General features: G+C 48.2%; 4 protein-coding genes across 4 annotated transcripts; all 4 read right to left on the reverse strand.

Annotated features, from left to right (window-relative positions):
• Window positions 1-528: 528 nt before the first annotated feature.
• LRP88_05655 (uncharacterized protein) lies at window positions 529-1053 on the reverse strand (the record flags this gene model as incomplete). Its single annotated transcript, XM_083242205.1, has 1 exon — window positions 529-1053. The coding sequence occupies one exon, from the start codon at window positions 1051-1053 to the stop codon at window positions 529-531; it is 525 nt and encodes a 174-aa protein (XP_083101141.1).
• A 1743-nt stretch (window positions 1054-2796) lies between these two features.
• On the reverse strand, window positions 2797-4117 carry LRP88_05656 (Alpha/Beta hydrolase protein; the record flags this gene model as incomplete). Its single annotated transcript, XM_083242206.1, has 4 exons — window positions 2797-3382; window positions 3434-3485; window positions 3537-3609; window positions 3662-4117. The coding sequence occupies 4 exons, from the start codon at window positions 4115-4117 to the stop codon at window positions 2797-2799; spliced, it is 1167 nt and encodes a 388-aa protein (XP_083101142.1).
• Window positions 4118-5948: 1831 nt separating this feature from the next.
• On the reverse strand, window positions 5949-6599 carry LRP88_05657 (uncharacterized protein; the record flags this gene model as incomplete). Its single annotated transcript, XM_083242207.1, has 2 exons — window positions 5949-6179; window positions 6240-6599. 2 exons carry the CDS (start codon window positions 6597-6599, stop codon window positions 5949-5951), a joined length of 591 nt encoding a protein of 196 aa, XP_083101143.1.
• Window positions 6600-7997: 1398 nt separating this feature from the next.
• On the reverse strand, window positions 7998-8909 carry LRP88_05658 (fungal specific transcription factor domain-containing protein; the record flags this gene model as incomplete). Its single annotated transcript, XM_083242208.1, has 3 exons — window positions 7998-8403; window positions 8457-8701; window positions 8763-8909. 3 exons carry the CDS (start codon window positions 8907-8909, stop codon window positions 7998-8000), a joined length of 798 nt encoding a protein of 265 aa, XP_083101144.1.
• Between the last annotated feature and the right edge of the window lie 3432 nt (window positions 8910-12341).

A 12341-nucleotide genomic window follows, 5' to 3' on the forward strand; every position in this document is an offset into this window, starting at 1 on the left:
CTCTTATACCTGCGTTCAGTCTGCCGATCTCATAGGCAGCAGGCTGTTGCCTGATGCTAGTTGTGGTGTAACGTTCACGCTGACCGTGAAGCTATTTACGATGGTAGTGATCCTTGCCCTTAATAGGGTAAATATCGTATATCTGCAATTCAACTCTCCTAGGAGGACCCCCTAGAACCCTCCTTCTCTTGCGGCGGGTGACCAGCTGTTAAACCGCTTCAAACCTGTCGCAAAGAAGTTGACTGATAGTCAGGGTTCACTCTCACGCTTCCTGACAGGCCCAATCTAACTATATGCCGTATATCGAGTTCCCCTTTCCCTGTAGCTTACATGAAAACGCCATTTAGTCCATGTACCGTGGTGGATACGGCGGATCGATCAGCTGTTGAGCCTGACGGCGCTGTTGGTCAGCAAGGCGCATCTTCATCCCTGCCTTATAGTCAGCCACAAACGCAGTACGTAGGAAACGCACGCGTATAAACCGTCCGGGGGCTTGTGGTTATAGAGGCTCTGACGATCGAAAGGCGCCTAAAGGAGTAGGCCTTGCACCGAGGTAACTCGTGGGACAGCAACATAACTAATACCGGCCTGGAAGTCGCGTGTAGCGAGGTCAGTAACTATCTGATCCTTCGTTAGGCTCTGGCATTTGTGAACAGTGATGGCAAATGCCACGATCAGGGTAAACTGCGTGCGAGCGCAGGTCTCGTTGCCTACTAGGAAATCACGCGTGACTGGAAGGATGGGTATGATTTTCCTGCCCTCGTTAGTTGTTAGATACGGCGGTCTGTCGTAGCTATCGAAATCCACCATAATAACGGCCGGAGGGTCTTCCCATGGTTTGGCGCCTTCATTCCAGGCGATATCGTATACAGTACCCTGGGCGCCATTCACTAGGCCAGCTGGCTGCCATAAATTAGTTGTGAGCATTACCCTGGCGCCCTTAGCAACAGGAAACTTGTTAGATAGGTTGCCAGCATGGTCGCTTGGCGCCTGCCCCGCGCCGTTGCCCTGGTTCTTTGCCTCCACCTGTATTGCCGGGGCGTTGAGGTGCATTATATGCTCGTAATTGTATTGGTTAACGCGGGCTTTCATAGAATACACCCGCATAGGGGCCCTGAATCTGTCAACCTCGCTCTGCGTTAGCTTGGCCTGTGCCCGATTATTAAGGAGGTCCCAGGACGGTATAGATAACTTAACTTCACGCAGTTCTTGCAGCGCCTAACGGAACCGGGCCTGATCAGCGCCAGTCTGTCGTTGTACCATGGCCAGAAAGAAGGTGCGGTCAAATAACCGGTAGGCCGCCTGTCCTCTCCTTTCCAGCGAAGACAGGCTGGTGCTAGTCGAATACAGGGGCTTTTACCGGACAGGTGGTAACTAGATGAAATCGCCCACAAGCAAGACGCTCACACCACCAAAGAACTCGAGGCTACGCTGTGGAAAGGCCTGCCGCAGGCGGGAATCGATCCGCGCCAGCTGCTTAAGCCCTAGCATGCTCTTTTCATCAATAACAAGGTATATGACGTGCCGTAGGCGGGACTAAAGGGCGGCTACGTCGGCTAGGGGAAGGTCAGTAAAGGCCCCACCTTTTGGGAGATATAGCAAGGAATGTATGGTGCTGCCTTATATTTGGTTACTCGCAATGCCTATTATCGCTACGCGGCAAATAGGGCTAGGATTCGGTAGGGCAGCCGCCTAAAGATGGGAGGAAAGCACCTTAATAAGGAAGTACTTACCTATGCCACTACTACCATCAACGTAGAGGAGGATTTAAGCAGCATTTTGCGCCTAGAAGTGGCCCATAAAGGTATTACATACGAGCCGTTATTATGGGTTAAGCTAGTCACGCTAGTGAGGGCCAAGAACCTCCATATCGTTGGCTATAGGGTAGCTAGCGATAATATCTTTCCAATAGCTATCTCTAAATTCCGGATGAGTACCCATATGCCGTGTCTAGTCGTAATTCACGTCGATATCGCGGCGGCTAAGTAGGTTAAGACCTTCCTAGGTAAGGGGGTTATTAGGAAAAAGGGCGGCGAGGTAGATCCAGTCTTCGTCATTAAATTCCTTATCCACAAGCAGAGTCTCATACGATCTTATAGCTTAATTAACCCATTAAGGGCCAGGCTTCAACTATAACTATAAAGATATTAGTACTATAGCTATAGCTATAGCTAAGATATGTCTAATAAAAAAAGAAAAAATAATATTAATAAAGTAAGGAAGTTAGTTATAAAAGATAGGGAGGGGATTAAAGCTTTTCAGATATTAAGTTATAGGGGTAACTTAAGCTATAAGAAAGAAAAGAGGTTTTAGTTATAAAAATAGAAAGGTTTAGGTTATAAAGGAAGAGTACAAGAAAAAATATACTAGTTAGAGCTTAAATATAATATCTCAGCAAATTACTAAACTTTAACTAAAATATATCATCTTTAAACATAATAGGCCGGTTTACTAAGCCCTTTTATCATAGGGTGTGAAGTTCAGACTTACCACAGGTGCTCTCTAACTTACGGAGTTATCATTGCATTTACTTCGGCAGGAATAAAATCTTTACCCTGCTTAGGTGCGAGAAAAGGGCAAGATCTTAAATTAGACAGGAAGCATAACATTTCATTGTGACGACCTTCGATCACTTCCAACCGTAACATGTCTCCGATCTTTCCTACTGCCAGGTGTCATACTCTACCGCACCGCCAAGTCGAGTGATACCACATTGAACTACAACTTCCACGAAATTTCCATACAAAAAGCCCACCAAAAGATGGGGATTAACCCACCCTATTCAGACTACCAATTTCATCCCTGAGTTCTCTCTGTAGCTTCATAACCATGTTTAAACAACTGGAACATGGCGCGCAAGTCTTGAATAATTGCATCCGGTCGCTCCCAGGCAGCAAAGTGGCCACCCCTTCCATGTTCGACTTCGTACACTATTGGACCAAGAGTCTGATTCCACAACTTGGGCAACAGCACCAGATCGTTTGAAAACCGAGAAATGCCCAGTGGTACATCTACGTACTCTGCGGCTGCGGCGAACGCTGGTGGTTTGCCATGTTCCATGGCGTAGTATACGTTGCTCGTTGCTTCTGGACCGGGCGTTGAGAAGTAATAAATGCTAACCCAGGTAAGAATCTCTTCATCGCTCCATGGGTATTCGTCACTCCACTCGCGAATCTTTTCATAGATCCATGCCAGGAGACCAACAGGACTGTCCCTCAGCGAGTAGCCGATGGTGAAGGGTTTTGTGGATTGCAGTTTATAGTATCCACTGTCCTCACAATAGAAGTCTCCAGTACGCTCCAGGCCCTTTTTCTCGGTCTCTGTGAGCTGGGTTGCCGAGGCCTTTGCATGCAGCTTCGGATGGGTGTCTTTTGTCGGCTCTCTGGGTACGGGCGTGTTTGTATGACAAGCCATGCATCGTGAAGGACCGTACAGTCTGGCCATGTATCTCATGACCAGACATCCAACATCTCCAGCTTGAATGACTAACGTAACGTTAACATAAGGTTATTGGTGCGTTTACCAAGCAGACTTACCATAACGATCGTACCCGAGCTTTTGCATAAGCTTGTCATAAACCTCTGCATGATGTTCAAACTCAAAACCCTTCTACAAACGTATCTTGTTAGTCCTATTCGACTGTCAAGACTCAGGTACGTACCTTGCTTGGCGAGGAGAACCCAAAGTCGATCAGACTTGGCGCAACAACATGAAATGCCTGATCGTCATGTGATTTGCCCTGCACCAGAAGATTAATGATCTTTGACACCTCGTAAAAGCTGCCGGGCCAGCCATGCAGGAAGAGGAGCGGGATGGCATGCGCCTGGCTACTCTCCTTGTGCACAAAGTGGACTTCAAACGTCCCAAGGTCAGCTGTTTCGATCGGGACGATAAACTGAGGCAATCGGTTGAGATGTGCTTCAACTTGGCGCCAGTCGAAGCCTGACTGCCACACCCTTGCCAGTCGCTCAATCTCGTTGACCGGAGGTCCGAGCTTCCACGAGGTAAATGTTGGATCATGGTTCTGACTGGGAAAGTCTGTCAAGGCAAGTTTCTGGTTGAGCCGATCAATCCTGAAGTCGGGCACATGAATCTTGTAAGGCTTGATGTCTGACATGGTGGGTGACGGTAGATCAAAGTGAAGATAAGTGAAGATATGTATCAAGATGATGCGTGGGCAAGTTGGAGATGAATGTAAGAGTAGACTGAACAAGAAGGAAGGGTAGTCTCAGCTTTATATATTCGTTCCAGACCTCCACATTACAGGTTTTCCTCGGCCTCGCCCTATGAACGTCAATATCACTTTGATGCCATGGCGATAACATGGTCAAAGTCCCATCCAATCAACAACATGGACGCCGACAGTCAGCTAGCCCAGATTCGGCATAGGATACGCTAGGGCCAATCATCTCGTCCGATTTGGGACCCACCGTGAGATCTCCCCTCCGTAAGCATCAACTTGGAGCCACGGGGATTTTGATCATGCATGCCCTGCCTCTTCCTACAATTTCTCAACGCGAATTAAACTGTTTGAGGTGCTTTTGGGTTTATTGAAAAACAGGTACTTTGACCAAAACCCCGCTTCTACGGATCAACCGAGGCATCCTGACATGCCCATGCAAGGGATGGTCATACATCCCAAGAGGCGGCAAGGCGCGCGAGGGGTCCCCAAAGTCAGGACTGGATGCAAAACGTGCAAGTATGTTCATCATGGGCATATCTCAGACCAATAAAAGAACAGGCGTTGACCATTTCACAGAATTAGGCATAAAAAGTGTGATGAAGCAAGGCCGGCTTGTTCCCCGTGCGTAAGCACTGGTCGGCGTTGCGACTTTTCCACGTCGTCACATCGACATCCTTCTCAACCAGCGTCCTTAGTCTTCATAGTCGAATCTATGGCTACTCCGCCTCCTTTGATTTCCCCTGTATACGGAAACCCCATCAGAGAAGAGTTACTCTCGGCGCAGCTCGGCGTGCCTGGTCACCTAAGGCACCTTGACAGAAACGAGGCGATCATATTTGACTACTTTCGCTCTATCTGCGCTCAAGAGTTCTCACTATACTTCCAGTCATCCATCTGGGAGAGATTCGTCCTTTACGCAGCCCACGCAGAAGCATGGGCGTTTCACGCTGCCTTAGCTATAAGCGTACTGAGCAGACAGAGTTACGCCCCATCGCACAACAACACTACTTTACAAGCCGATTTTCCTGTTCTTCACTACAACCAAGCTATACGGGCATTGAACCAGCGCTTGGATACAACAGTCGAAAGTGCTGAACTTGCAGTCTTGGGGAGTGTTTTGTTCATCAACCTAGAATTCCTACGAGCTCATACCCTAGAGCATGAATCAAGTAAAGTAAACTCGCCGAGTCTAGTAAGTATTCACCTCCATGGAGGGCTTGCAGTCTTGAGGAATCTCGGAGACATTCGAGGTGGCTGCCTGTCTCTAAACGCGCAGCATCTAAAAGTCGCCCTTGAGGAATTGCACTATCAAGTCGAACAGTTCAAGGTCTATCGACAACAATGACGAGGAACTAGTTTCATTATCAATAATTGAAACCATTTCATGGCGCGCATTTACTTTCACTGGGGGGTCTTTATCTCAATCCGCCTGGCTGTCATCATGTAGGACTTGGAACTGGCTCGCACCTCTCAGGAACTCCATTGCCGATTGTTGAACAACAATCCTTCTTAGCCTCCGTCGTTGGTAAAGAGACAGATAAGGCGCGTTTTTCAATCGACAAAGAAGAACAATGAAACAGAAGAAGTCACTTAGTTCTATTATATACCTACCCTCTTACTCTAAAGCTACTTCTTAATAACAAGGGAGCGAATTCCTACACAATCTCATGGTCACACTTAAACCCCTGTAACCCTTGACCATAGTATCACCATGAAAGATCCCCAATAGTTATTTTATCTAGTAAAGCTAGATTCTTGAGTGTCCCTAGAAGCATTTGCGGTGAACAATAGACGGGCCAGCTTCGTCGTATTCTTGCTTGGTAATCCACATCTGCTGAAAGGTTGAGAGAGAAGCAAGAATAGAGCCTCCAATCCACACCGAGTACTTCCTTTCAGGAGGCGCAACAATCTTGACTTTCATCGACGAAGGGGCAACACCAACGATCTCCTTGCTCATCCGGTCGGCAATACCTGGGTACATGGTTGTACCTCCAGACTAAATGATCGCACATGAGGTCAGAAAGCTGTGGCCGTACGGGGAATATTGGGATCAAACCATGATAATGTTCCCATAGAGGTCTTTCCGTATATCAACGTCGCTCTTCATTATGGCGTTGAAAACCGTCACATGAATGCCACCTGTTTCTAGGCCAATAACGCCAGGCTGGAAGAGGGCTTCAGGAGCACGGAAGCGCTCATTTCCGATTGTGAGTACCTGCCCATCTGGCAGCTCATAAGTCTTTTCTAGGGCCGAGCTTTGAGACGCCGCCTCGAGCTCTTGGTCAAAATTCAGGGCCACATAACAAAGCTTCTCCTTGATATCGCGAACAATCTCGCGCTCGGCAGTGGTGGAAAACGAATAGCCCCTCTCTGTTAGTAGCTTCATGAGATAATCGGTCAAGTCGCGTCCCGCCATATCGATACGGGAGATGGCATGCGGGATCGCGAACCCTTCGTATATTGGTACGACATGACTAACGCCGTCGCCGGAATCAAGAACAATGCCAGTTGTGCGGCCTGATGCGTATAGAGATAGGACGGCCTGAATAGAAACATAAAACGCTGGAGAATTGAATGTTTCAAAGAAGTGTCATCTTCTCTCTGTTTGACTTAGGGTTGATTGGGGCTTCAGTTAGGAGGGCAGGATGCTCCTCGGGAGCCACGCGAAGCTCATTATAAAAGGTATGATGCTAAACCTTTTCCATATCGTCCCAGTTGGTAACGATGCCGTGTTCAATTGGGTACTTAAGCGTAAGGATGCCTCGCTTTGACTCTGCTTCGTCGCCGACGTAGGAGTCTTTCTGACCCATCCCGATCATGATTCTAAACAAAGTTAGCCACGTTAACCCAAGAAACAAGACGCAGCAATCTCCAAGATCTGGTCATCTCGGTACGAGTTCACAGTCTCTGACCATGTGTCGGTGGGGCAGACTCGTCCTTACCCGTGGTGACGCGGGCGACCAACGATGGATGCTAGGCGGACGTTAACGGTATCTTTCAAGAAGGTAGCGGCTCAAGGATTCAACCTACGGAAAACAGCGCGAGGTGCATCATCACCCGCGAAGCCTGCTTTGCACATGCCTGACCTAAGAATCGATGTTTAGTTTCTGAGATTTAAGCCGCCCAGCTGTAACCCGCCAACGTACCCATTGTCGAGGACGAGAGCGGCGAGGTCTTCTGAAAGTCTGGTAAGTAAGGTTTATAGGAGGATAAACATGGTACAAGGCTATCACTTACCGTTCATTGCGGAAAAGCTTCGATGCAACCCAAGTTGGGGGAGTTGTGTGAGACAGGGCGTTATGGACAAAAAGTTCGGGGTTTGGAGTGGACTGGACTGGGTAATGAGAACACATCCTACAAACAGGCTACTCTTATGATACGGTCATTCTTTCCCAGCCCCTGCCCTTGCCGTATCACAGGAGGAAGGGATATGGGAAGCGAATGAATCCTCTCCACATCTCGGCACAACGGAGGCCGCGGATCCGTGACACCGCCCAAGCGCTGCAGACTAGGAGCCTCTGGACGCGCGTTGTTGGCACTATCGGCACTTGATTGTTGGTAATCTGTGGTCATAACGCATACAAAAGCAGCAGTACTAGTATAAATGAACCCATTTCCGAGACTGCCTAGACTAACGTGCTCATCAGAGCAAGTCGTGCCGGTGATTTGTCTCTAGAGTTGTAAGGCCACAGGTGTGTACAGGTTCATTTCAAGACCACATGATGTTTTCTACACCGGGCCCAGCTGGAGATCGATCGTTCTCGATTTCAATGCTGGGGTTGTTGAATGCCTGTATTAAGTGGTGGCTCAACTACTACTTCTGCGCTTCATCCACAACTCCCATGTCATCGTTGGTCCAGTTACCTAGGAGAGCCGAGAAGTTGTAAGACTCGTAGTTCGAAAGCTGTTCCAGCATGCCCTCTCCAAAAATCCCCTCAAAGGTCTCCAGTCTAGATTGAGGACCTGAGTTGGGGTCATTGGAGAGTTGCAGCCCTCCCTCTGGGTTTTCCAACCTTGTATCATTCATTACCAAGGCCCGGCCGAGGCGAGCGAACGTGGAACAGACCTTGAACAGGTCTTGGCAGCTGTTTGACACGATAGAAATCTTTTCCAAAACCGCCACAACGTCGTCTAGCAGGCAGAGATCCTCCAAGCTATCGGCCGCAATGGCGTGGAGGAAAACGCCAATGAACGGGTTTAACGATGACTGATGAAGAACCCTAACGAGCGTGTCAGAAAAGAGAATCAGAGAAGGTGAAACAAGGGAACCAACCAGCTTGCATATTCACCCTCTGATACCAGTCCAGGGCTGTCGGCTGTTTGATAACTAGAGAAGCATGCAAGGTGGCATCGCAAACCAGCTCGGGCTGCCTGAAGACACGCTTGACTAACGCCAGCTTCTTCCTCTGTAGTCGGTGCTTTAATCAGGATCAAGGTCATTGTGGAATAGTACATGATGTCCCAGCTCTTTTGTGAAAGCTCAAACACTTGAGGTTGTTTCATCTGAGTTGAGTCAATCTGCATCAGGTCAGCATAGCTTTACCACACCTGTTATGACTAGACATAGTTTGCAGCTCACCTCGCAGAGCTCGGCATACCAGGATTGCAACTCGGCCGAAAACAGCTTGATCGTTTCAGCTTGTTGAACCGGCTGAGCATTTCGTGCTGCGGCCGAGTAAAGCTGGTCATAAACTCGGCCCTGGAGCTTGGCAAATTTGATGGCCATGATCAAGAGTTGGTCCCAAGGTCTGACATCAGAGTCTGGAGAGCTTCTAGGGTTCCAAGCATCCACTTCGAAGTCTTGGAGATACGAGGGGCGGCCCTGGAGGAGGGAAATATTTTTGTCAACAGTGTAGATATACCAGAACACACGACGCATTTGATCGGCTCTACGAGATTGGTACTTCCCATATGTCGTTTCCTGGCAATAGCCGAGCATTCGACAATGGCTCGCTGCGGCTGCCAGGAGTGTACAGCATAAAAATGGCTTTCCTTCTTCTTGAGCTTTTGCAATCTAAGTGAAGTTTGGCGTGAGAACTTGACTGAGATGATCCGGTGCTCGCTACTCACCCCTAAGGCCAAGCTGAGTACATTGTCAAAGCAAGGGGTAGCCAGAGTTTGGTATGTCTGAATCCCTTGGTTGAAATTCTTCTCGCAGGTGGATACATGTGCTTTCAGGTCGTACTCTTGGCCAAGAGGGTTTTCTAGGAAAATGAATTCTTTGAGCAAACAATACAAAATCCCGTACATTGCCGTAGCTTGACCAAGGGAAAGAGGTGATGTAGCGTAATATGCTTGTCGACAGAGAGTCTCGAGTAAGGATGGATCACTTATGATGAATGAGCAAAGAAAAATCGGTCGGTTGACTGCAGTTGTTAGTAAAACAGGTGCGTCATGAGCCACGCATGATTCCCATGCCTTCCTGGCCCAGTGTGAATAGAGAGATAGTGTGCATCTTACCCCGTATTTGGTGAAGAATGGAGACGACCAGCCCTGATGGAAGAAGGTCCATTACTGGTTGGTTGTTAGATGTGGCACTTCCAGAAAATTGATAATCCTCTGCTGAAGCACGCAAGTCTGAGGGCTGCAGAAGATTGCTTAATTGCCTAGTTAGGCAATCCATGTTGTGTTGAGTGTGGACGCCACTAGCAACAACCTTTGACTGAGAGAGATCGCTAGCCTGGACAGCTTGATTGCGAAAGGATGAGCTGCCCTCATATACATGAGTGTCGTCTACCACGAATGGTCCGTGTTGGTCGTTTCTAGTGGGTGTATTGGAAGATGGATTCCCCAAGTCAGGCGTGGTGTTGGTATTGTTCAGCTGGGTTTGAGCTGTAAAGAGACGATCATGCAGGTACTTGACGCGCTCCTCCCTAGTGATCTGTCAGTCAGTAGGTTCATCCAGGTGATTAGTACGTCATACAACTGGGCTATTCTGTCCCGTTTAGGACCGCTGTCTGTTCTAGAATTGACAACTTGGCATGCAAGACCGGCGGTGCGGCAATTTGAACAAGGGTTTGAACGATCACAACGAATCTAAACCAGGTTCAGTCAAGGCCACGTGTGATGATAAGGACCATCATTATACCTTGCGTATCCTACATGCCTCGCACTGGGAGTTATTAGCTCTAATCCTTTCTTGGCACGTGGGTAACTTCCTACCGCTCGGGAAACCTGTGCGAGCCGCCTTCGGCGCTGCTGGAGCGTTTCTTCGGCATCCATCGTCAATTTCTGGGAGGCTCTCGCTGATCTCGTTCGATGCCGGTTGCAAGAATCGCAAATGTCTGAGGGGTTGCTAACAGACGCGTTCGGAATTTAGGTGACGCGGAGCCGCGAGCCCGCGGGCCCGAGGGTCCGCGCCCCCGGAAAAGCCGGTCTCTTGGCACGTATCAGTCTCACGCGTCGCGTCAAACGCCCGGGCTGATGGGTCCATTTTTCGGTGACACAGCACGGTCACCCAAGGACCCGCGGCAACGCGGAAGAGACGTGCTTGATGAGTGAAGAGGACCCATCAGGTTCCAGGGGGTCTCCTAGTCGCATGGAGCTACGGAAACTTTCAAAAGGTGGTATCGATTAAAAGAGATTGAGCCACATGAAGTGTTAAGCTGTGCCACAAGCTATTTATATAGTATCACCAATCGTTCTGTCGATATTCATCCTCTAATATTTTTCTGTGAGCGATAGCATTGAAAGTTTTCACGCGTTATAGCTTCTATCTGAACGATTCTAAAACGGATCTGGCTCGAGTATCTAACCTCGAGCAAACTCATTAAGGTCATTGATAGTCCCGAATCGAGCACAAAACTTCTAGAACAACAACAATTATTTTTATTTGTTTCCAAACGAAAAATCATGTCGGCAAGTACTACACTACCCCATTTCCAGCAGCGTTCCCTCTGACACGTAGATGGCAACAGATCCCTTCAGGGTAACTATTCCTTGTTTGGCCCACTCTTGTCCCCCACTCTTTTTGACAACCCCAGTGTAAAAATCCAGGACGAGTGTATCGCTGTGGTTAACGAACTCCGGTCCCGAAGAGACGCAGACAAGCCTCGCTTCGTCATCTTCAAAATTTCAGATGATGGACGCGATGTTGTCGTGGAGGAAGTCTCACCAGAGGTGGACTATGAGCTTTTTCTGACGAGACTATCATCTGCCGCGGATCGCAAGGGGAAGCCCGCCCCACGTTACGCTGCCTACGATGTCGAATATGACCTTGGTGACGAAGGCAAAAGGTGAGGAAAATTTGCCTATACGCATCCATCATGCTAATCGTTCAGAGTCTCAACTGTTTTCATCGCCTGGGTTCCTGCTGGCGCATCGATCAAGGTTGGTTCTCTACTTGGTATATTTACCACTCACCACTAATAGAACGTCAAGTCTCGCATGCTCTACGCAAGCACTCAGGAACAACTGCACAAAGCTCTCAACATCGGAGTATCAGTCCACGCTGACGATCTGGATGATATTGAATGGCATAGTGTCGTCAAGCGAGTTAGCCGAGGTAGGGCATAGCGTTGGAAGTTTCATTTCCCATCATAATACCAATGCTTGTATTACTTCTATGCTTACCATGTCTTCAACTTGCTTTTGGCGGAGGAACTAGAAAGTCCCATATTATGAAAAGCTCATTCGCGATCTTCTATACATAGTTGATTTATCGTTTGAATGAGGCTTTCTGAGTTTTGTAGCGTGCTCATGACAGCCAACTTCCTCATCATGCCTTATTCTACAATACAATGGAATACTTTTCTACCGGACCTCATGGCCCTGACATTGCCTTTCAGCTGCTTCATATTAAATTTGAATACTAACAACAAAAATTCTTAACATTCAATATTAAGGACTAGACCTTAAGGTCGGGCACAAAGAAAAGAGAACATTAAGCAGTTGTGAATCAAGCTAGGGCACCCCAGCGCCTCTTAATCTCCGAGCTGTCCTGCAAATAAATAAATCTTTCCCCTTTGACAAATACGCGACTCTGTTGTCACAGTTTCCGCAATATTGTTCGACATTAAAACACCATTTTGCAGTGTAGGGAACAGCAACCCCAGGGCCGGTAGCAACGAGTAGGAAGGCGGCCTGGATACTAATCATGCCATTTAGTCGGTGAACTCACCACCTGTAGAACTAGCTTACTGTGTTAGGTTTGAGGGCT

This window comes from Fusarium phalaenopsidis, assembly GCF_050370095.1.
Source record: "Fusarium phalaenopsidis strain FUZ10S chromosome Unknown contig_32296, whole genome shotgun sequence".
In the NCBI taxonomy this organism is placed as follows: domain Eukaryota; kingdom Fungi; phylum Ascomycota; class Sordariomycetes; order Hypocreales; family Nectriaceae; genus Fusarium; species Fusarium phalaenopsidis.